This window comes from Fukomys damarensis, unplaced genomic scaffold, assembly GCF_012274545.1.
Source record: "Fukomys damarensis isolate Sample0158 unplaced genomic scaffold, DMR_v1.0_HiC HiC_scaffold_19, whole genome shotgun sequence".
Classification (NCBI taxonomy): Eukaryota; Metazoa; Chordata; class Mammalia; order Rodentia; family Bathyergidae; genus Fukomys; species Fukomys damarensis.
The window spans coordinates 33,658,305-33,678,645 of record NW_022900931.1 but is presented as its reverse complement, the minus strand read 5'-3'; the positions used below and the strand labels follow the sequence as shown (position 1 = coordinate 33,678,645).

Below are 20,341 nucleotides of genomic sequence, written 5' to 3'. Positions count from 1 at the left end.
GTGTGTGTGTGTGTGTGTGTGTGTGTGTGTGTGTGTGTGTGTGTGTGTGTGTGGCGTTCAGTGACCACGATGACTCTGATACTGTCTTAGGTTCCAGCAATCTAAAGATCAGCCAGTCTTCTTCCATCCACTCTCAACTTTGTTCTTCATCCCACAGCTCCCCACCAGCCTTTTTTCCCTCCAGAAGGAAGAAACTCTTGTGTTTCATCTCCACTGTCTCAGCAGCTACGGTCCAGCTTCTATTTGAAGATACCCAATGGTGAAAATTAATTTGATACTTTCTGAAATGTTCTCTTTCTTCAGGATCCAGACTAAACCCAAGCCAAAACTGGGCACATCCACGGACAGAGCTCAGACACATCTTAGCCAGAGTCCCTGGACACCTTCTCTGTTACTGAAATCTGTCTAATCCCTGGCCCATGAGCTTCTCTACCTGGACACCCAGAAGTCTCCTTCGTTCTGCTGGTGCCAGGTACTCATTGTAAGATCTCGGTCATGGGTCAGGAGGGATCCTTCGGTCCGGCTGAGGCTGCAGTCTTGAACATTCAGCTCAAGGGCCCCCAAGCATCACAAACTCTCCACTGCCCTGACTTCTAATCCTCTTCTTACTGTTGCCTCATCCTTGCTCTCCCACCTTCCTCCCAACTTCTCCCCATTCAAATACACATACTCCTACAACACTCTTCCTCATCTAGCTCCCAGCCAAGGTACTTTCCAATCTAATCACCTATTTTGTACTTTCCTGACATTTGCTAGGCTTCAGTTTGGTCAGTTTTCATAATTCTGGCTTGTGAAATTGTGCACTTCTCTAGCCCTGTCATTTGAAGTACAAGTAGAAAATTTTAAATAAAGTTTTTAAATAATATTTGAGAGTCTGAATAAAGTAATTTCATAACTTTAAACAAATAATGTTTCCTTCATCTACTGATATATGGTGGTAACAGATTAAGCCTATAACAACCACAAAAAGAAATTCAACTTGTTTGTAAGCATTATTAGTGGATTGTTCCATTTATAGGTAAAGTTTGCTATTGTCAGAGACTACTAGCTGTGGTCTGGCTACTCTTTCTCCTATGACATAAAGCTCTTTGATCTCAGTCAAGACCCACACTGCTCAGAATGGAGGTGTATTTCCCATCTTCCCTTGCAGCTGGGCGTGACTATCTGTCAGGACTCTAGCTAGTTCACCCTGGCCCTTGGTCCCTGTGTCCTTTCCTCTATTCTGCTGTCAGGAATATGGACATCCCCATGTGGGGCCAGGATATCGTGCTATACAAGACTGAGCAACAGTCTTGGAAGGAGATCGCATCCCCAGCACCACCCTGGCCCTAGACTACCTACCAGGGCTTGTCCAAGACAGAATCACCTTGTGTCCCAGTGCCATTACACTACTTGGAGCTTTCTATTACAGTCAATCCTAACCTGAATGGACACGGTCATTAAAGTTTAAGGGTCTAAACTTTGAAGCTGAATATAAACTTGATAAGGTCACTAACAATCTATGCAATTTACTGGTACTGCACTTGTCTTTATATCTTAAAAAAAACAGGAACATTTTTAAAAATTATGTAAAGGGATATTTTTCCTACTGTAGGTGAATATATATTTCTAATATTTTAATCTTGCATATACCAAGTCCCTGATACACAACGTCTTCTTGTACATTCTTCCCTTATGAATTCCATTAGTATAAAATTTTGTAAATACTTCTATCCTTTTAGAATTTCCCAAATATTTATTCCTCCATGTCCCAAAGGACATCAAATCTCAAATGAACAATATACCCACTGGAATCATTACAGAATTCCGCATTTCCTAGACAGCTAAATATTTTGCTCCATCCACTAGAAAACAGTCTTTGATTTTAAAAATTAAGATTTTTTTTAAATGGAAAGAACTGACTCATTAAAAGACAAGTGGATTGGATAACTGAAAAAGGTATATCATTATTTGAACTAATTGGAAATATTCCCTGATAACATTTAGCTCATTCTAAAGAGTTGCTAAAATCGGTATCATTATATCCTGTATTAACATGGAAGTCCTCTGTACATGTGGCAGTTAAAAGAAATAATTATTTCCCTGAATATTTTAGGAAATAAATAAGTTGAAGATATTTTCCCTTTTCAGAAAGAAAGAAAGAAATTCACAAGAGTGAAAGATGTGCTTGCTTTAGAATTCACTTGGAAGGAACCAGAATCTAAGCTTACAGCCCACAAGTTCAGTTTAAATCTCCCTTTAATTGATCTTAATAGAAGTGTTTTTCATTCTAAATGGAATTTTCCACAAGACAAAATTCCCTATCAAAGCTATTCCTGGCCCATTAGTTTTACTTAATAATGTGCTTTAATATTAGTCTTCAATTCATAATGATGAGATGATCAGCTCTTCATCAGCCAAACCAGTGAAGTGAAACCCTATGAAACAATTCCAGGCAGCCTTTGGGCCACACAAATGGGAATGGTGGGGGGAGTTTGGGCAATGGCTTTGCCTTCCTGCCTGTGGCTTTCTAACATTGACTGTGTGTGTTTGTTTGTAAAATATAATGTTTAAAACAAGCAAGTATTTCCTAAGCATACACCAGCCGGTAAGGGGAAATGGCTCAAAATTAAGCTGCATGCCAAAAATATACAGAGCGAAGCTGGCCTTGGATTCAACATTTTCTATAGATAATCCACCCCAGATAATCTGGTACTATAACTAAATTTAAGCTTCTTCTAGAATTTATCTTCATCTGATGTACTGAGATTTTAAATGGCCGAGATTTTGCTTTATCAAGAACACGACACCTGTCGGGCCGAGTCACCACCCTTGCAGGCCCATCACTGCTCCCGCGGAGACAGACACAGCCTCTCTCACTAGCCGTCCACACAAGCCCTGCACAGAAGACATGCTATTATCACACTCACCCAGGTCTCCAGCCCTAGCACACGCCTTCAGCCACTCACCGTGCTACCTCCCCCCTCCTCCCCAAACTGCAGTTCCCATTTTACAGCAATGTGCGTTCTCCTTCTTACAAACCTCAGACAAGGAGAGGGCTTCCAGCAGAAATCAGGTGTGATCATACCTGGCAGCCTGAATACAGGTGATCCCACACGACATACACTGGGTAATGTAAAGCAGCTTCACCCAACAGCAGGGCAGAAAAGGAAAAAAGATTCCAGATTTCATATCTGTATTATTGCTAGGAATGCAGTTCAGTGGTAGAATGCTTGCCTAGCATGAGGTTGGCCCTGGGGTTCAATCCTTAACACTGCAAAAAAAAAAAAATTTTTTTAAGATATATCAATAGCTTGATGTCATAGGCACTATTCTAGGTCAAAAGAATCTTTTCTCTGTGGAAAAAGTAAATGCACTTAATTCCTAGCACTTTTATGTTGGTGGTGGTGTCTTTGATTTGCTTCAGCATTTAATCTCTGACAGTGTGATTTCCTTACTGCCAAAGAAACATAGTCAACTCAGCTCGTAAAGTGTACCATCTCTGGGAAGTTCCATCTCAGTGGTGACAGGAAACTGAGCTTATATGAATGGAGACACAGGACCCTCCCCAAGCCCAGCCCCACTGCCCCAACATGGGCATTGTGACCACTAGGTGGATGTGGTTCTGTCCACACTTTTACTTCCCTCTACCCCAACCCCCAAGCAAATTTTACTGGTTCAAGCAGGTGCTCAGCACATCTGATAGGTGTTTCAGTAAAATCCAGATCTCTCTCCTGCATTCCAAAGATTTACCTTGTCACTCTCCATAGGAAATGTACGTAACAGAGTCTCAGGAAGTCAGATGGAACGATGTTGCAACAGTGCGTTGGCCTGGGTCAAGCTTGACTATTGAGACTCCTCTTCCACACCTGCCAACCAGGAAATGCTTTCTGTCATGAGCTAAACTGTGTCCCCTCCAAATTCTCACACAGAAGTGCTAGCCACCACTACCCAAGAGTGGGACTTTATAATGTGTAGACCGGGGCTGCAGAGGCATAATCAAGGTAAAGTGAGATCGTGGGGGTGGCCCCTGATTCACTCTGAAGGTGTCCTAATAAAAAGGGGTGTGCAAAAAGAGACAGGCATAGAGGGACAGGATGTGAAAAAGGGAGAAGATGGCCTACAAGCCACAGAGAGAGCCCTGAACAACACACCCTTCCCCTGACAGTGTCCAGAAGGAACCAGCTCTGCCAACACCTTCATCTTGAACTCCCAGCTGAGACAAGAGTCTACTCTTCCTGCGATCCCAGCACTCGGGATGCTGAGGCAGGAGAACTGCAAGTTCAAGGCTAGTCTGGGCTTCCCCATGAAAGTCTATCTAAAACAAATAAATAAATAAAAATAAAGGGAGAGGAAAAAGCAGAAGAGGAAGAGGAGGGGGAAGAAACAGAGGAGGAGGATCAGAAAAAACTATGCATTGCTGAAGCTAGCACCATGACAGGAGTTTGAGCAAACACTCTCCTGTGTGCCCTCACCTCCCTGCCCTGCACATGTTCCCACTGTCCGACTACAGTTCCCAGCTGGGACAGTCACAAGGAGGGGACAGGCGAGCTCCTACACCCACCATGACATCGTGCAGGCTCCTTCCCTCCCATCTGCCAGAATTAACTTGAGGCCCAAACACTGCGAAGAGACTGCAGGCAAGCAGTAAGGACTGCCCTCTCCTTAGCTGGGTCAGAAAAGCACAGGGATGCATGGACTACAATGGAATACTTGTCATTTCCAGGTAAAAGTTGCAAGAGCAGCAAGAACAGCAGTTGGGTAAGAGGCAGGCTTGGGGACGAGCACCCAAGTGAGAGTCAGGGCCAGCTCAGGGGCTCCCAGCCCCGGCTTTGCCCCTCACTGGCGAGGTGCTGGAGCCCCATCTGACACCGTCTTCCCGGCAGTGAATATGGGACCCAGGCTACACCAGATCACTTGTTCCTTATCTGTGGCCACTATCACTTCAGGCAGTCAGTCCGTGAACTCCTGAAACTGTCCAGAAAACTACAGGTGCATACATATAGGTTCATTTTTGTTGTGAGAAGATGAACACTTTATATTAGATGTTTTGAGCCAACAAACAATAGAAACGTGCTCTAACAACAACCTTGGACATTTCCTCCGCACCCCAACACCATAAGCAAGGAGGCAGGGGGCATCAGCTACACACTCCCAGGGGCAATGTGCAGAGTCCCAGAGGCTCCCTCTGCGGGCTTCACCGGGGCGCCTGAGCCCACTCTGAAATCACCCTGCTAGTCACCCCGCCACTTCCTGCTAGGAGACACCAGTGAGGCTTATTTTGGGGCAGCACAAGGAGAAGACTAGAGACCGGGAAAAGGCTGTTTATGGAGATCTTGTCATGAAATACCCGTCTGTGTGGCCCAGTGAACACTTCAAATGCCTGTGAAGTTATCAGAAAGAACACAGAAGGCAGGTGTTCGAGGCTTTCACCCATCCATAAACACACACTGCACCTGCCAAAAGTGACAGGCTGTGCAGCGCAGGAGCAGCGCTATGGAAGCTGAAATCCTCAATCGGCACAGGCGGGAAGGGGGTGCTTCAAAGTCAACCCCGGCAGGGAACAATGGCACCCTGAGAAAGGGGCAACCAGAGCCAATGCAGGCGCAGGGGCAGCCAGCTGCTTCCTGGGGTCCAGCTCAAGGGGCCCCAGCGAGGTCCCTGCTAGGCCATTCACACAGGCAAGGGGCCAGCTGGGTACCCCAGGAGACTGCAAGACCCGCTGCTGCCACGTGGCCCTTGGGTGAACAGTGCTGCAGACCGCGTGGGCACGGGTGACACCCGGGCTCGGACTGCAGGCAGACCACTGCCCATCTGGGAGTGGTGGGGTTTCAGGGTGACGGCCTCCCGGGAGTCCTGCCACAAACTACGCACAGCCGAGGCAGCCTCAGCACAGGTACCGGTCCAGAATCATCACTCTCAGAGGCATCACAGTAACAAAAATTAACCCTCCTGTTGGACATGTGCTAAGCAGAAGCAGGCTGAGGGTCATTGCTCCAGACTTTAATGACTTCTAACGACGATTAACAATCGGAGTGCCAACCTCTGTACCTGGCTCTGTGCAAGACGCTCTCTCAAGGCACAGTCCCCTTCCCAGATGCGCACAGAGCTGACACAGAGCTTGCACACTTCCTTGCAACTATGTTCCTCGGTTTCTGCACATGAGGCAGGGACAAGGTGACCCTCAAAGTGGCCCCCACTGGGGCTTGCCATCCGCAGGAGCAAGGGCAGGCAAGTAAAGGCACAGCCACTACGGGAAGACCTGGCCTCGGGACAAGTCTGACGTGTCCCCCCCCCCGCAGAGTGGGGGGATCCGATTCCAATAGATTTTCTTCCAAATCAAAAATCCCTCCCATCAGTCCCCATGTCAGAAAACATAGATTTGTTTCCTTATCTTTATTTCACATCAGTATTTTTAAAATGATCCTGGCCTCAGAGGCTATACTCATCTTCTAATTTTAAGAAAATGAGTAAATAAAAACGTCTCCCACGCTGTCACCTGCTCGCACCTCCATGGGCTGGTGACAACCCTGTCCAGCCTGATGAGCGCCACTAATCACCAGCAGCCGCACGCCAGAACAGGCCGCCAAATGTCCCCAGCCTCCTCCACCAAAGCTCGACTTCTGTGCCGGACCAGAGGGGATGGAAGCAGGCACTCACTCCACACACCAAAACGGCAGCCAGGGGTACAGAGGCTGGGACATCAGGGGAGTCCCGTCCACACCTACCCCTCACTTCTACTTCTCTCCCACTCTTCCCCAACTGACTTTCCTGTACTCCCACTGAGCGGAGCAGCGTCCCGACCGACAGCGTCCTGGTTCCCTTCCTACACCCCACACGCCACCAGCCCTGAGCAGGGCAGGATCTAGCAAGTGAGGGCCTCGCGGTGAGTCCTGGCCTCAACTGTGAGCAGCCAGCGCCGATGACAGCTCCAAGGGCACGACCGCTGTTTCCCCACCCTTATCACACTCTGCCGAATTGCAGAACTATGTTCCCCGGTTTCTGTGCATGAGGCAGGGACAAGATAGCCCTCAAGTGGCTCCAGGGGCCCGCTGGGGCTTGGGATCAGCAGGAGCAGGGGCAGGCGTGTAAGGGCACAGCCGCTCTCCTTTTGGGACCATCGAAGAGTAGCCCTTGGAAAGATGGTCCTAACCTCAGTTGCTGGACACCCTGGCATGGCACTGGCCTACCTTTCCGGGGCTGGCCGAGGCATCACTGTACCATCAGTGCATGGACCTGCACGTGTGCCACCCCGCTCTCCTGACCCAGGGAGCATGGGGTCCAGCAGGGGTCCACGTTCCTTTCAGGCTGGAGTCCACACTCTCCTTGCAGATAAGATTAACATTTTGTGCATACTGCCAAGGTTCTGTGTAGAGCAGCACTCTGCTGTTAGAGCAGAGACAAAACCTTGGTCCAACTGGCTCACCAAAACTATTTTGAGTCCAACAGCCACTTTCTGACAACAGGCGTCCCTGGTAGGATCCATCAGAAGTGATTCCAGTTACGTGGTGCCTTTCTCCTGGGATCTGTGTCATTGCAGTGAGATCACTGGCTCGATGCAGGCACAGAACGATTAGAAAAGGACTGGGGGTTCCCTCAGAGTCCATCCAACAAAATCAAACTCAAACACTCAAAAGAAGAACAAACCAACTCAAGCTGTCCTTGCACTGGGGGACTCCCAGGTCCAAGCTAGCTGTGAAAGAGCATTCCATGGAACAGATTATCAAATTACAATCCAGGGGAACTGATTGATACACCACTCGATTTCATTCATCAGAGGCTGGGTGGAATACGATAATCCATTTGAAACAATCCATGTTTTCCTGGAAGAGTTTGAATAAATTAGAATTTTCCAAATAAGAAAGGGCACCTGTCATTAAAAGGAGCTGGACAAGAATCCTATTTTAATGTCAAAAGTAGTGCCTAATTTCTCCCTTTTGCTGACAGAAAAATTTTTGAGCATGGAATTTTATAAAAGAGGGCCCTCCAAGGCTGTAAATCTCTAGCCATTACCAGAGACCTTAAATCTTTACTTATTCATTGCCTTTTTTATCAGATCTTATAATAGAGAAGGTGGAATTTGGGCCCCAAAGTATGAGTTTATTTAGCAAATGGTTCTATTAGTCAGGGTTCTCCAAAGAAACAAAATCAATACACTCTGTGTGTGTGTGTGTGTGTGTGTGTGTGTGTGTGTGTGTGTGTGTAAAAGACAGACAGACAGATTGGTTTAATATAAGGAACTGGCTCACAGGATTTCAAAAGTTTGGCAAATCCCAGGATCCACAGGGCACTGAGACACACTAGAGACCCGGGGTGAGGGGCATGAGCTCCAGTCTGAAGTCCAGCAGGCTGGGAGCCCAGGAAGAGCTGATGTAGAGCTGATGCAGGTAGAGTCAGTGTCCTAGGGTAGTGATGGCGAACTTTTTAGAGCTTTCAACGATACAAACAGCCCACTGCGGCACGCATGCTGTAGGTTCACCACCCCCATCCTAGGTTGAAGGCCAAAGGGCAGGAAGAATCCTCCCTCCTGGGGAGGGCTTCAGCTGACTGGATGAGTCCCTGGGAAGGCATCTGTTTTACTCAGCCCACAGATGCCGACAGTGATCTCATTCACAGACACCTCAGAGATGCACTCTGAGTAACCAGGTAAGGACTGGAGCAGACACAGAGCACTGACCATGGTGCTGGTGCTCAAGCTGCCCACAGAAGAACGGGGAGGAGGTATGATCAGGGGCGAGGTGAGCTCTGTCCTCCTGTGAGCGGCGCCATTACCTCAGGCAGACATGCACCCTGGCCTACCTGAGAGGTGGCAGGTATTACATCTTGGCGGCTTTAGCAACGTTTTGCTGGAAGTCCAAACCTCTTCTCCATGATCTTGCTTGGACTGTAACTCCCTAAAAAATGTCAACACTTCTCCCAGATCAAGACATTGCATTGGGAGTTTGAGGTGGGTGGCAACACTCTGTGGAAGTCACAATCCAGTCCCACGTTTCCTCCCAGGACTCCTCGAAGTGCTCACAGCACCAACAGCTGGGCCCCAAGATGCTGCAGACTGTCGGAATCCACTAGATCAGGGTGTGCTCTCCCCAGCGGGGCGCTGTAGGTGGCAGGAGCCGTACCTGTGATGATTGGTGCCCGCTGTTCTGGACCTGGGGGCTCAGGCCCCACTACATCCCCAGGACAAGGGCCCTGCCTCCAGCACAGCACCCCCAGAGGGTGTGGAGCCACCATGCCAGGCACCCTGGAGCCCCAGGGACAGCCAGAAGGCAGCCACCTGCCTGCCCTCCCAGAGCTACACCCTCCCCTCGCTGCCACCTCGCTCACTGCAATAATCTGCTTTAGCCATATTTGCTAAAAATACACTTTGCTTCTCTGTTACACTTACTAATACATTCTATTTCAGGCCTGTTTGCATTCTTGCTTAGAAATACCCTTATGGGAAGCCGTGAAAACATGCAAAACATTCGAACCACATTTCCCTCACAAAGGCTCCTCTCCATCCCGCCTCGCTTAGCAAACAAATCCCAAAAGCAAATCTTCCCACCCTGAACAGTAAGTAGCAATGGAAAAGAAAAAGCCAGGAATAGGAGGGGAAAGGAAAAGACCAAAAGTTAGCTGGGCGCTCAGGGAATCCCCAGGCTTCCTCCTCCTCACCCCTGCCCTGCACAGCCACAGGCCAGCCCTGCTGCAGAACCACTGACCACGGAGGCAGGGGCAGAACGGCCTCTCCACCGAGGCTGCCTGACATGTATCAGAAGCCTGCAGGCCACCTAACAAGAGCCACAGGCGCAAGCTAACTGCATGAGTCACCTCTGAAGAGGCTTTCCACGTCTGGACCGGGACACCACCGTCTCTGCAGCACAGCGGTTCCCCTAATGAGCTCACCTCCGGGGCTAACTTTCCTGCCTGGCTAACACAGGCTGTCTTGGAAGATGGAAGGAGCTGGGCTGCCAGCGGCCCTGAATTTTCTGGCATTTTCCAAGAACTTCGGCTCTCTCCTATAATTATGTGGAGGAAAATGACGGCGTTCCATCTCCGCTCCCTGCATTCCTGCATGGGCAGGCAGAGAAGATCACTGTACGGCCAGTGTTTAAAGGCTGTAATTCACGCTTCCTTCTTCCTGTTTGATCCCAGGCTCTCCTTTCACTGGCCTTCCTGCCTCCTACCCTGCAGTTCATGTGTCTTCCTCCCTCTGGAGGTGAAACGTGACAGTGACTGGGTAAGGACAGCTGCAGAGACGCCGCCAAAGGAGGAGATGGGGCAGGAACACAGCCCGGGGCAAGAAGCCGGGAGAGAGCTGGCAGCCTGGGTCCGGCCAGAGCTCGGAGCCCAGCTGTGCACTGTTGACGTTTTCCTTCCCGTCGCAAAGCTCCTGGGTGGCAGACGCACAGATGAGCAGGGATGCAGGTGGAATCCCGGGCTCTGGCTGTCTCCGCAGGTCTCGGGACCCAGTGGAGGCCACAGCAGACAACCATGTGGGGCCATGGATCTCCAGCTCCGAAACTGGCTCCTCAGGAACTCCCAAAAGTGAACCGTGACACACACCTGTAACCCTGGCACCAAGGGAGACTGAGGCAGGAAGAACAGGTGTCCTGGCCTCACCTGGCAACTGAGCAAAACCCTGAAGCAACATAAACAGTAAAAAAGGGGTGGGGTGTAGCTCAGTGGTAGTGCCCCTGGGTGTGATCCCCAGTGCCACACAACTTTTTATTTAATAACTGAATTTAATGAGAATTTTTAAAAGAAAAATATAGCATGAAACAATGGCCCTCCACAAAACCTGGAGTCTCCCGAACACTGAAATCCAGGGCTGCACACTGCTGCACATCCCCAGGGCAGAGAGCAGCTGCGGCAGGGAGAGGAAACTGATCCGGCTGGACACCCCACAGGGAAGAGGAAGCTCGGGCAAGCATTTCCCTAACTGTATTCTCTCTTTTGCATGCTTAGCTGGCACCACAGTCAGGGCAGGGAAATGACTTTAACAAACCTGAAACAGGAGATCCTAACTGCAAAGGCAGCCACGGGGCATGGCACTTATGTCACCCTGGCAACGGGAGGCAGGCGGAGTAGCACAGAAGCCTGGTGACCTCGGGCCAGTTATCCCCACTTAACAAAAGACTCAGCCCCAGGGTGGTTGTCTCGCAAGCCCAGCAGGCCTCAGGGAAAAATACGTGTACAGGAAACACCCAGGAGCACCTGGGAAAGTGCCCTGGCCTCTGCCTTTTCACTTCTCCCCTGTTCCTCTCAACAGTGTGTCTCGACCACGTCTGCTGCCGAGGCAGAAGAATTCACCACTTGGAAAAGGAAAGGAAGTTCTGTGATTCCAACTTGCTCTCCTGGTGCCTGGAGGAGTCTGACAGCGAGGATGCTCCTGAGCTGGAAGCAGGTGACTCTCACCAGCCCCAAGGGCGACCCCGCCTTTCACCGGCTTGGAAGGGCACTTTCAGGAGGAGCGTGAGCCCCCGGCACTCCCCTCCACTTCCCAGGCTGCTCTGTGGGGCAGGGGTGGGTGAGGGGAGGACAACTCTACGAGTTCACGGCCTCTCTCCAGAGACACTAAGAGGATTGCAGAGGTCACCGCTGCCGCTGGAACTCCCGGGCTCTAAGATGCTCTATAAATACCGAGAACCTCCCCCTGGGGGAGACGCACTTCACTACATCAGCCTGCAAGGAAGACGGGACGCAGCAGGCGGACACTCTGCCAGCCCAGTGGACTGTCACTGAGTAGCTGAGTGCCCTGAGTGACCCTCACGATATCCAGCCCAGCCTGCGTCCCAGGACAGCTGGAATCTAAGACACGTGTCTATCTCCCATCTCCAGCCAATGTGCACCTACTACACACCAACCCTCTGCCAGGTTGGCAGAGCTGGTGGTTAGGGCAGGAACTCTGGAGTCAGCTTCCAGGTGGGAATCCCAGCTCTGCCCACTCACCAGCTGCAGGACCTTCAGGGGCCGTCAGTAACCCTCTGAGCACCTCGGTCCATGCTCTCTAGCACAGGGACCGCAGAAGTCACCTCCTGCATCCATCTGCACCTGGGTGGAGTGGGGAGACCCTGCCTGCTCTAGCAGGTACAGCCAAAGGGACTGAACCAAAGGCACTGGCCGCATGCAGAGCCGTACGTGACACTCCACACCCCAGAGTATTTAGGGTTAGGTTACTTTATCATTGGAATTGCCAGTTAGGTACAGAGTGAGTACTCACTCAGGGCCGCATGTGTAGAACAAGTAGAAGCTGGGTTCTTGGACATGAGCTTGCCAGAGGTCAGCAATGAAGGGGTGGTCAGCCTTGCTTACCTTTAGCTGCCAGGCAGAGGCTTTGGGGAGAGCAGAGAAAAGAGTACTCGTCACAGGCACTGTGGAGAAACTGCTGGCATGGAGTAATAATGCGGGGCCACAGCTAGAGCATTACTGGCTTTTATTGTTCTCGTTTCTGTACACTCGCTCCCTTAGCTCCTTCTCCCAACACACCCGCTGCCTGGGTATGTCTGTTCACACCAGCCTCCCGCTTAACAAGAACAGAGCACTAACCCTGGGCGGTGGGCAGCCTTCTGCCATGGGTAATTCAAGAGAGTAGCTGTGGACTCAGGCAGGCACAGGTGAGTGTTCCCAGGCCCACAGCTGAAAGACTAGGGCAGTGTAGTCCCAGAAACAGCAATCTGGGAACCTGCTAGCAAGGAAGTTTCTGAGCTCCAGCAGGACCCACTGAACCAGAAACCCTGGGCTGGGACCGGGCAGTCTGTGTCTCCTTCGCCCAGGGTGACTCCGATGCATGCTTGAGTTGGCGACTCACTGGCTCCTTTGGCGTGCCAAGGCACAGTTCCCTCAGCCAGCATCACTCACCTCATAAGGCTACTGTAGGACTTCAACAAGACAATCTACAGCCAACACTCTGCAGGGCCCCAAACAGTGTGCACTCAATGGAAGGCACTGTAGCAATTATTATTATCTTTGTATCATCAGTATCAGTGAGACAGATCTACAAAACAGCTCTGCAACAACCAAAAGGGGGCTCAACCCACAGCCCCCTGACTCTCAGGGAAGTGGTACAAGAGCATCCCAGGAGAGAAGGTAGAAGAAAGCAGTTACTACTATCGCATGTTGCCCGTGGCATTTGCAGAGGTGCTCAAAGGTTTACTAACTTTCCCCTAAGGTCATGCAACTAGAGAATCTGGGGTGCAGGATTCGTGTTAGCTGTTGTTATGCCTCACACCTAGAATGTCCCCCAAGACTCCCATGTGTGCAGAGGCAGGGCTTTTGGAAGGTGACTAGATCCGGATGAGGCCAGCAGCTAGCAGGTAGGGCCTGGCTGGAGGCAGGTGACTAGGGGCATGGCCTGGAAGGATGCATCTCCCTCCCTGCTTCTTGGTCACCACGACAAGAGCAGCTCTTCTCCACTAGACCCTTCCACCATGCCCTTCCTGCCTTGGAGCCAGCCGACCATGGACTGAATCCTCTAGAAACCATGACCCAAAACACACCTCACCTCCTTTAATCGGAGGTGGCAGTTATTTTTGTCCCTGTAATAAGAAAGTGACTAAGACACCTGTGATCTGGTTTCGAGAACTAAAAAGATCTGCAGTGACTGGTTCCTCAAGCATCTTGGAGGTTTGGGATCTCAGACATAAGCAAACAATGGCCAGGCTGATAATGTCTGGAATTTCACAGATAAGGCAAGAACACACACTAGCGGAATTCCACCCTGGATTCCACGCTGCCATTACCCAAAACAACTCTGACAAAGGTCAGGGGGCCTCTGGGCAGCCAAATGCAGGGGACACTTGGTCAATCATTTCGTCCCCATTAGCGCCCAGTAGGTGACCGTTCCCACCTCCCTCAGCTTCCTGTCCCCAACTTCCAAGACACCATGTGCTGTAACTTGGCCCTTAGGGATCCTGCAAAGGTCCCTGTGGTAAAGGTTTGGTCCCCAAGAAAGCACTCCGGGGAGATGATGGAGCCTCCTCGTCCTCTGTTCTGCTCTTGGCAATGAGGTGAACAGTTTTGCTCTGCTGGGCATTTGCCACCGCTACCATCCAGTGACCCTGGCCTGAAAGCAATGGGTCTGCCGAATCACAGACTAGAACCTCCAAAACTCTGATCCAAAACAAACCTTCCCTCTTTATAAATCAACCATCTCATGTATTTATTACAGGAGCAGAAACTGACTCCTCTCAGCCTCGCACTCTAAGGACTTGCTCCTCCTCGGCCCTGCACGCCCCTCTTCCCTGGCCCCACGGCTGCCATCGTCCCGTCTTTTCCAGCCCACCCATCCACCCCCAGTCTTCCTGTCAGAAGTCTGTTCACTGTGCGTAAGAAGGCAGTGGCCTGAGGCCAGGTCAACCACAGCCTCCCACTTGCTCTGTCACAGGTATAGACAAAGATGAGTTCCGTCTTCTGTCACTGCTGCTCCGGTACCCCGCAACCCTGGGCGGAGGGGCGCCTTAGCCCTGCACCTTCACATCCAGGGCCACCTACTTCTCACCTGCTGGCCTTCCAGCACCTGAGTGTTCACTCACCAGCTCCCCCAGCATCTGTCCCTCTGACTCTGCTTCTCTCCGGACCAGGAGTCGGTGTGCAGAGAAAGCGGTGGGCTGGAGAAAAGAGGAGTGAGCAATCCCAAGTTCAAAGGAGGGCACAAAAATAGATGGAAAAACTTACAACATTAATATCAAAGTATTCGTTTTCATCTGCCACTTCAAGACAAACCAAGAAAATACTAACCTTTACTACAGAGTCCCAAAATAATTCTGACATAAGAGGAATTTTTGTAAAGAAATATAACCATCTTCTCTGAATAAGAATCTAAATTCACACTAATTATATAGTATCTTTATTTCATTTTCCAGCTCCATTATATAGTCACACAGTAATTACCCTTATCCTGCAGATCATCCGTAAGACCATGGAGCTCTCCTCTGTCCTGGAGAAGCCTGACGTAAATGCAGGCTCCATGGGACCATAGCACGTCTGTTGCCAGATAGCCTAGGTCATGGTTACCTGGCCACCCAAGCCATAAATCTGGATTTACACTGGACAATGTGTCCCTCAAGAATTCCCATAATCGCTGTTCCCTACACTGGGCTCGGATCAGCACTGCTTTTTGGTGCCTCCCTCTCCATTTGAAGTCCACCTCAGACCGAGGTCTCCATGACTCATCCGACACAGCAGAAGAGGAAGGGGGAGAGGAAGGTACTTCCACACCCACCCACAAACGAATAAGAGCTTCCGGCTCTGGTCCAGCAGCAGCTAAAACTCTATGTAATACCTAACAGAAACACAAAAAAGAAACCCAAATATCTGCACATTCGTGTTCACAGAAGCCTTATTTGCAGCAGCTAAAAGCCAAAGCAACCCATGTGCCATAGATAGTCCAGTGGATAAAGGAACGTACGATGGAATAGTTTTCAGCCTTGAAAAGAAATTCTGACTCCCGCGTCAACACTGACCAGCCAACCCGAAGAAGCTTAACGGAGTAAGCCAGTCACAAGAAGACAAATACTCACTAGAGGACCCTAAAGTGGGCAAAGCCAGACAGACAGAAACCAAAATGGTGGCAGCCAGGGGATGGGGGGGGGGAGTTGGTGTGTAAGGGGCACGATTTCACTTGTGCGAGCTGAGCCTGGAAGCTGGGTAGTGGGACAGCTGCATAATGTCAGGTGTGCTAAATGCCACTCCACTCAAAAACAGCATACTAACATTCGTGTTATGCTTTACCACATTTTAAAAAATGGTTCAAGAGCAAAAAGTGCTCCCAGCAGAGGCACAGCCTACGACACGGTGTCTCAGGCCAGCCCATGGGTCCCTCACCTTCCGCACCTAGGCGAGCCTCCACCAGACTCTCCAACCAGCCTCCCAGCAGGCAGGGAGCTCCAAGGACGCAAGTGAATAAGCAGTGATCTAACCCAAACGTTGCGCTCGTTAGCCGGGGGGCCTGCGGCACTGTACACCACTGTGGGCTCCAGAGGACTGGGGTGCAGTGCCCAGGGAAGAGCACTGACCATGCACAAGGCCCAGGCCCAGGGGTGAAAACTCTGCCCCCCGAAAAGGCAGCAGGGAGGTCTAAGCGGCCATCCTGGCTCAAGCATCCGTGTGGCTCTAAGGATGCGGTCACCTCACTGAACATCACAGCCTTCCCCACCTGGGACCCAGAGCCCACCTCAGGCCCGGCCCCCCGGCCCCCGGCCTCCCAGAGCGGGTTCCTCAGCTCGCAGTGTGCCCTGACCTGCCACTGGACGGCTTCATGCCAGCCTCCCCCTCTCTGGCCATGGAATGGAGACAGGAGCAGCTCCTACCTCTCAGAACTGCTATGAGGATGAAGTGAGCACCTGTAAAATGCTCAGGCCACACTCTGCGCGTACGAAGACCGCGTGACTGCCGTTACCATAGTGACCTGCAAGGACCTCCACAATGCTCCGCTCCGGTACGACTTCCGCCCCAACCCCTGCCCAGCCCACGCTACCCATCCTCGCCAACAGGCCACACTGCCACGCGTCACCTTCTGCGTCACTGACCCTCCCCCCGCCCCACGCTGGCCTGGCCAACAGTGGGGAGGCACATCGTGCACCGCGCACCGGGCCCCTGACCCCACCAGACCCTTGCTCTCCGTCGGTCGTGTTCCCCGGACTCCACCCCAAGCAAAGCTGGCAGACAGGATGTTCTGTGCGTGGATGAACATGTTAATGCAGGGAGTGCAAAGAGTGAAACTGAGACCGCGAAGAAGAGCGCACAGAGGAAGCAGCAGCTCCACGCTGCGGGCAGGTTCGCAGGAGGCCGCGAGAACTGCAGCCTGGAAGGGAGCGGTCTCCTGCAGAGAAGAGCAGCGAGGGTTGTGTCATCACTACTACTGTCACTGTCCTGTGGTTCTGAAGGTTGCGCCCAGGGCCTCTGCACTGAGAAACAGCCCTAGTCCTCTCCTTTATTTTTTCTTTTGAGACAGGGTCTCCCTAAGTCACTGTATTGCCCAGGCTGGGCTCCAACTTGCTGTCCTCCTGCCTCAACCTCCCAGAGTGCTGAGATTACAGACATCACCACCAAGGTTTTAAACACAGGAAAGAAAGCGTGCGAGGCAAGGCCCCTGAGAGTGGGCAGACTGGGAGGCTGAGCAGGAGCTTCTGAGGCTCCCGAGGTGGCCAGGACCTGCCTGTCACGGAACGATGCCTGCAGGTGCGAAGGAAAACACAAGCCAGTAGTGCATCACCTGTCTCCAAAAACATCCTCACCCCGCACTGCAGGGAGCTCCACGCACTGTGTCCTAGACAGCGGCAGGATAGGGACAGACAGCTCAGGCTCGACAAAGAACCACGTGAACCGCAGGAGCAGCTCCCGCCACAGCACCAGGTCTCTCCTTAGAACGGTGTGAGCAGTGAAAAAGAAACACAGGCTCCCTGCACAGGTGGGGAGCTGGGTGCAGATGGGTGGGCGGGGCTCGGTCCTGCCTTTCCTGATTCTCAAGAACTTGGGAGCCAAAGCACCGCTGGCCCGCACCCTGGCAGCCAGCTGGCCCTGGTCCTGCTAACCCTCAAGCTCTGTCTGCTGAGCTGCAGTGGGAGGACTCAGAGGCCTCCTGCTAGTCGCCTGACAGGCATGGTCAGCTCCACCCTGGCCCCTGAAAAACACGTCCACTGCCATAAACAAGATGCTGCTTGCAGCTCAGATGTCCAAAGACGGCACGCAACTCTTGTGCCCAAAAGTTAAAATGAAACAGAATCAACCCTAAAGGAAGCAGCTGTCACTGGTACCAGACCCGCTGATCCAGACGGGCCACTCCTGGGTGCTGCAGCCTGGACACAACGGGTGCACGGGAGAGAACCAGCGATCAGTGGGTGCCGCTCTGCCCCAAGCTACCAATCATGCTGACCAACGAGAAAGGAGACCTGAAAACATGCTTTAGAAAAATCATATAGAAAATACACATGGGGCAGGAGTAGGGAAGGAGGGAGGCAAGCCAACCGAGAAACACTGGAGCACAAAGCCCGTGCAAACAGCGGCACCGTTTAAAGCAGAGGAGGCATGACTCGTGCCCCTGCATATCCCCAGCTGGGAGTGCCTGTGATTCAGAACACACTGGAGAATGCCCAAGACATTTGTTCTGCGGTAAACGCCACAGACGGTGTGCAATATGAAAGTCCCTGTGTTAATCACTTACGTGCAGAAAAGGCCTGGGAAATCCATCCAAAGAATTTAAGTGTTTTGGTTTTTTTTCTGAATGGTGGTATTAGAACTGATTTTCAACATCCTTCTTCAAGTCTTTGTGTATCACACAGAGAAAAATGCAGCACACTTTCCCAATGCAAAACAGAAAGCCTATATGCACCACATAGAAAGTCAAAGGCTTCGAATGCATTATAGAAAATCATCATGGAACTCAGTAGGCAAATGTAGACCTCAAGGCTGGCTATGTTTATATAATAATGGACATCCAAGATAATCTGACAGTTATCTGCTTATTTATCGATATGTGAATAGTTAGAATCACTTAGACATTATCTTTGGAGCCTAAGAAAGATCTAAAACAATCAAGCAAATATTTGTCATCTCTTTTTTCGAAGATTCATCTATTTATAAAAATATAAAAATAAGCTCAAAAAAATGTTTGACGCTTAAGAAGAATAACCAACTAGTAAACCAAAAAAAGTAACAACATGGGGAAAAGTTTTAAAAAAGAAAATCTGTGAGGAACAGTAAGGTCCTGGAAAAAAGGGATTATACTCAATGACTTAAAAAGAATAATCTAACACATGCATTTTCCAAACCTCTTGAAAGGGCTATTTCTACTAAATTGTTCTCTAAGTACAACGTAACATCATTTTTCTCCAAAAGGTGCAAATTTTAAAGTTGGGTTCTTAAAATCTTATGAAACAATATTATACCATAAACATTTTTGCACAAGCTTCTTGTCCCATCAGCTTTTCCTGGAAATAAGCTCACAGGGCTTCTACAACACAAGCAGCTGTTACACAGTTAAGAGTTTATGACGTGGTGATTCCTGGGAAAGGCGTGTCCTTCACTGTCTGCGTCTGTGCTGGGGGTGGCAAACCAGGTAAGGGACTTCAATGAAAATGTCACTTTGGCCATGGGCCCAGCTGGAAGCGGTCAGTGCACTGCTGCCTTCCTGCATGTCTCAAAGGAAGGCCTGGTTCATAGCAAAGTTAGGCCCATGAGCTACTTGTCCGGGCTGAAATCCAGACCTTTTCTAAGTCTACAGGAAAAGGGGAGAGTGCGGGAACTGCTACCTTCTAACCTAGAACACTGGATTTAATTCAGGAGGGTAAAAATGCTGGGTGGTTTTTGCTCCCTAAATAGAGACAAGGCCATGTTCCCATTAGGAAGGGCCCCCTAGGCTCAGCGGGCAGTGGACTTCAAGAGCCCCAGAACTCAAGCTCCCACCCTAGTGGGAGTCCCATTCTTCTCTCTTCACCCCATTTCTTTGTTACCAGGGGACCCGCTGATCAGCATTCCCTCACAGTCTCTCCCTACAGAGAAATTCACTTCATTTCTCTCGACATTCATTACCCACCTTTCCCGGGCAGGACGCTCTGTGAGCCGCTGGGGCAGATGAGATTTGGGACTGGAAAGAGGCTGCTAAATAATGAATGGGAAGAAGTGCCACCGGGCCTGCAATGCCTCATTATCTGCTTGCCTGAATCCAATAAGAAAGACAACCCCGTGAAAGGAAAGGATAACCAAGGCAGAGGCTAATTCTTCTAACCCTCCTGGAAATTCTAGCTCAGAAGGGGGAGGGTGTGGTCCGGGATTGACTGTGTAGCCCAAACTATCCCACACTCTCCCAGCACATGGCTGGGTAGGTGGGCGGGAAGTCTAGGGGCCCAGGGACAGACGAGGTACCCATCTGACTGCTGGCCAGTCCTGGAAAGTGCCAGGCAGGCTCTCTCGCCACCTCACGTCACCCTAGGAAAATCATTCCCCCTCTTGGGCTCACCCATAAGCATCCCACACATACTTCTTTGCAGTTGGGAACCAACTTCATCCCATCAGAGTCCCTGAGAGCTTGGGTTCCACCTCTGCCCCTGAAACCCACAACCTGGCTTTTATTTTCCACAGTCCTATGTCCTCGCTTTAAAATCACATTTAAGCCGGGGATTTAGCTCAGCAGTTCAGTGGCCTGCCTTGCAAGCGCAAGGACCCAAGTTCAATCCATACTTCTTTGCAGTTGGGAACCAACTTCATCCCATCAGAGTCCCTGAGAGCTTGGGTTCCACCTCTGCCCCTGAAACCCACAACCTGGCTTTTATTTTCCACAGTCCTATGTCCTCGCTTTAAAATCACATTTAAGCCGGGGATTTAGCTCAGCAGTTCAGTGGCCTGCCTTGCAAGCGCAAGGACCCAAGTTCAATCCCCGGTGTAC

General features: G+C 50.7%; 1 protein-coding gene across 5 annotated transcripts in view; it reads right to left on the bottom strand.

Annotated features, from left to right (window-relative positions):
* Positions 1–20,341, bottom strand: part of Camk1d (calcium/calmodulin dependent protein kinase ID) — a 308,572-nt gene that overhangs the window by 244,660 nt on the left and 43,571 nt on the right. For 2 of the 5 annotated variants that reach the window (XM_010621303.1, XM_033765642.1), the window contains exons 1-2: positions 16,199–16,233; positions 14,493–14,567 (exon numbers count right to left, since the gene is read on the bottom strand). The exons of 1 other annotated variant lie outside the window; for it this stretch is intronic. In XM_010621303.1, the coding sequence (XP_010619605.1) occupies positions 14,493–14,567; positions 16,199–16,218 (95 nt within the window). In that variant the 5' untranslated portion in view covers positions 16,219–16,233. Of the gene's footprint in view, positions 1–3,067; positions 3,119–14,492; positions 14,568–16,198; positions 16,234–20,341 lie in introns of those variants that run through there. 2 more of the 5 variants (XM_010621306.1, XM_010621304.1) reach the window with 2 other exon arrangements.